This window comes from Etheostoma cragini, unplaced genomic scaffold, assembly GCF_013103735.1.
Source record: "Etheostoma cragini isolate CJK2018 unplaced genomic scaffold, CSU_Ecrag_1.0 ScbMSFa_1523, whole genome shotgun sequence".
In the NCBI taxonomy this organism is placed as follows: Eukaryota; Metazoa; Chordata; class Actinopteri; order Perciformes; family Percidae; genus Etheostoma; species Etheostoma cragini.
The window spans coordinates 256,745-259,640 of NW_023265587.1; the positions used below are offsets into that span (position 1 = coordinate 256,745).

General features: G+C 43.5%; 1 protein-coding gene across 1 annotated transcript in view; it reads right to left on the minus strand.

Moving 5' to 3' along the window:
- mkln1 (muskelin 1, intracellular mediator containing kelch motifs) overlaps positions 1-2,634 on the minus strand; it is a 39,294-nt gene extending 36,660 nt beyond the window's left edge. The window contains exon 1 of the mRNA XM_034865353.1: positions 2,475-2,634. Coding sequence (XP_034721244.1) covers positions 2,475-2,634 — 160 coding nt within the window. The remainder of the gene's footprint in view (positions 1-2,474) is intronic.
- Between the last annotated feature and the right edge of the window lie 262 nt (positions 2,635-2,896).

The window sequence follows — 2,896 nt, forward strand, 5'->3', positions numbered from 1 at the left end:
CCTGATAAAACAACACAGTTTACTATTGCACATTAGCCTAGCTGCTAGCCGAGTGTACTTCTGTTTATAGCTTTATCCTGATAAAACAACACAGTTTACTATTGCACATTAGCCTAGCAGCTAGCCGAGTGTCCTTCAGTGTATAGCTTTATCCTGATAAAACAACACAGTTTACTATTGCACATTAGCCTAGCTGCTAGCCGAGTGTCCTTCTGTTTGTAGCTTTATCCTAATACAACGGCACGGTTGACCGCTGCACATTAGCCTGGCAGCTAGCCAAGTGTCCTTCTGTTTATAGCTATATCCTCAAAAACCTTCATGGTTTACCATTGCACATTAGCCTAGCAGCTAGCCGAGTGTCCTTCTGTGTATAGCTGTATCCCGATGAAACAACACAGTTGAATTTCAGCCTCCATGCATGTTTCATAGCCTAAAACAGAGCGCCTTGCATTGAGAGAGAGCAACAAGTTAGCTCTCTCTCGTAAGTGGGTTTCAGTAGACCGCACTGCACTCCACACCATCCCAGCCCTACTCACATCTAACCACAAAGACTGTCCCACTACTGTATGTAAGGGCTGAAGAGCTTGCAGGGTCACACATGGCAAGACTACAACTAGCTTGACGTTTAACTTTAACCATGAGTAGTGTTTGGAATTGCCCCATAGGTCGTTCTGGTGAAGGCACTGACGAACAACCTGTTTTGTTGGAGTTTGCTTTTACAGTAATTGCGTTACATATCTATCTGTTGTCAATTCATAATCCCCCATGGCCTCTTAGATTTTCTGATGCCGGCTTTTTAAATTCTATATTATCACACAAATGTAAAAAAATTGGCAGGTCAGCCTTTTTTAGCTATGCACCGACACTGTTTAGTCTCTAAGAGATGCAAGCTATGTGGACATTTTTTAAACCACCATGAACCTTTGGAACCTGCTATTTAGCGGATTGTCACTCGTTGGCTTTATTATCATAGTTTACATGTTTTAATCTCCCTTGTGTTGTTTTGATCTGTACATACTCCGTTGTTCTTGGCACCTATTTGGGGCCACTGTTGTTTGTTGGTCATTTGAATCTTGACTGATTTTATAGTCTTGAAGGGATCTTGTGTCCTTTGTGGTTTCTCAACTTTCTGTACTCTCTGTTTGAAAGGTGCTCTATAAAAAAAAAATCGAGTTTATTATTATTATTATTATCTAAAGAAATGGTAGACTTTGGGAAAAGGTCTGTATCATTCCACAACTGCATGCCGTCTCAAAGTTAAGCTCAGGACCAATTACAGATACTGACATATGCTGAGTGTCTGTCGCACTCGTGTGAAATCTCTGTTTCCTACGTAACAATGGACTGAGAGCTATTTATATTTTTGAATCACTTCCTCTTTGCAGAGAGTATTGGGTGGCTGAAGCTGAGTAACCTGCTGTTGGGGGGGTTAATGCAATGGAGTAAAAGTATAGATAATTGGTGCAAAATGTACTTAAGTACAGTAACAAGTATTTGTACTTGGTTCCACTCCACCACTGCTTACACCATACAACGATGGACTCTAGCAAGACCCTCATCCTTTCATTCTGATAACGGGACGATGGAGTCCCTTGGAAAGTAGCTCGGGGTACGGTCGGCATTAGTTGCCCCAACTTTAACCAGTTTTTGGAATTGCCCCATAGGTCGTTGGGGTGAAGTCGCTGACAGACAACCTGTTTTGTTGGACTTCGTTGACAGAGTTAGCTTTTAAATGCACAATCTAAAGACTTGGTTAGCTATGGGAAATGTTCTTTATCATGCAACAACAGCATGGCTTCTGAGAACTGAGCCCAGGACCAGTACCAGATACAGGCTTTTGGAGTTTTTACTACAGTGTGACATCTGCTATTTATTTTTGAATCACTTCCTCATCTTTGCGGAGCGTCAGAGGTGGCTGTGACCTGTGTGTGAGCTGTTATGCTGCCAGGACCATTTAACCTGAGTCATGGTGACACTGAGTCATGTTAGTCAGGAGGACGGGGTCATGTTGTTCTGAAACCATACTAAAAGTGGAAGTTCTCACTTCCATCAGGGAGGGGGGGCTTCCCATATAGTCCTCTACACAGAACTCCCTGATACAGTGCCATGGTTAGCATTGCTGAGCCTCGGTCATGATAAACAGGTAGTAGCCTTCCCTGATATGTTGTCTATTTTAAAATCAAATGGGACCATAATTTACTAAATGAACATCATGTGTTGTTGAAGAAGACTTGAAACTAGCGATTGAGACCATAAACTCGTTATTGAAATGTTTCCTGGAGGTAATAAATAGGCTATTTTTCTCATAGGAGTCTATAAAAACAGGTAGTGGTTTTGCATCGAGTAGCGTCGCCCCCTGCTGGACATTAAATAGAACGCAGGTTCGAGACGCTTCCGTGTCCTGGCCCAGAATCTTTGTAACATTGTTCATATTTTTTTACAATCTATGGACTGGAACCCAATACCGGCGCTACCTGTCCCCTCTGCAAGAGGAAGTAACAGGATGACGTAGCATGAGGTCTCGGGTTCCTGCGACGTCCCCCAGAAGGCTTTTGATTTCAACAGAAAGCCTCTGAAGGCCTGCTGGTGTTGCTGTGTCCCGTGGTCTTTGGTGTGTCTGCACACAGACCCCATCCCCCTCTACACATTAACAGCTTCCTCGGCGGCTTTTACGTCAGCGTGACTGGCCTAGATTGTCAAAAGTGGACCTGGAACACTTGCCGTTTATAGCCTTTATAGCCCCTCTGCCTCTCCCTGATGTGACAGACTTTCCCTGAAAAAGAGGTCCTGCTGCCCTTTGATGCAGAGCAAAAGAAGGGGGACAGTGCTGCTGCTTGTGCATTGTCCAGTACTTGTTCCATCATGGGTATTATTAAAGAGATGGAAAATCATGGTT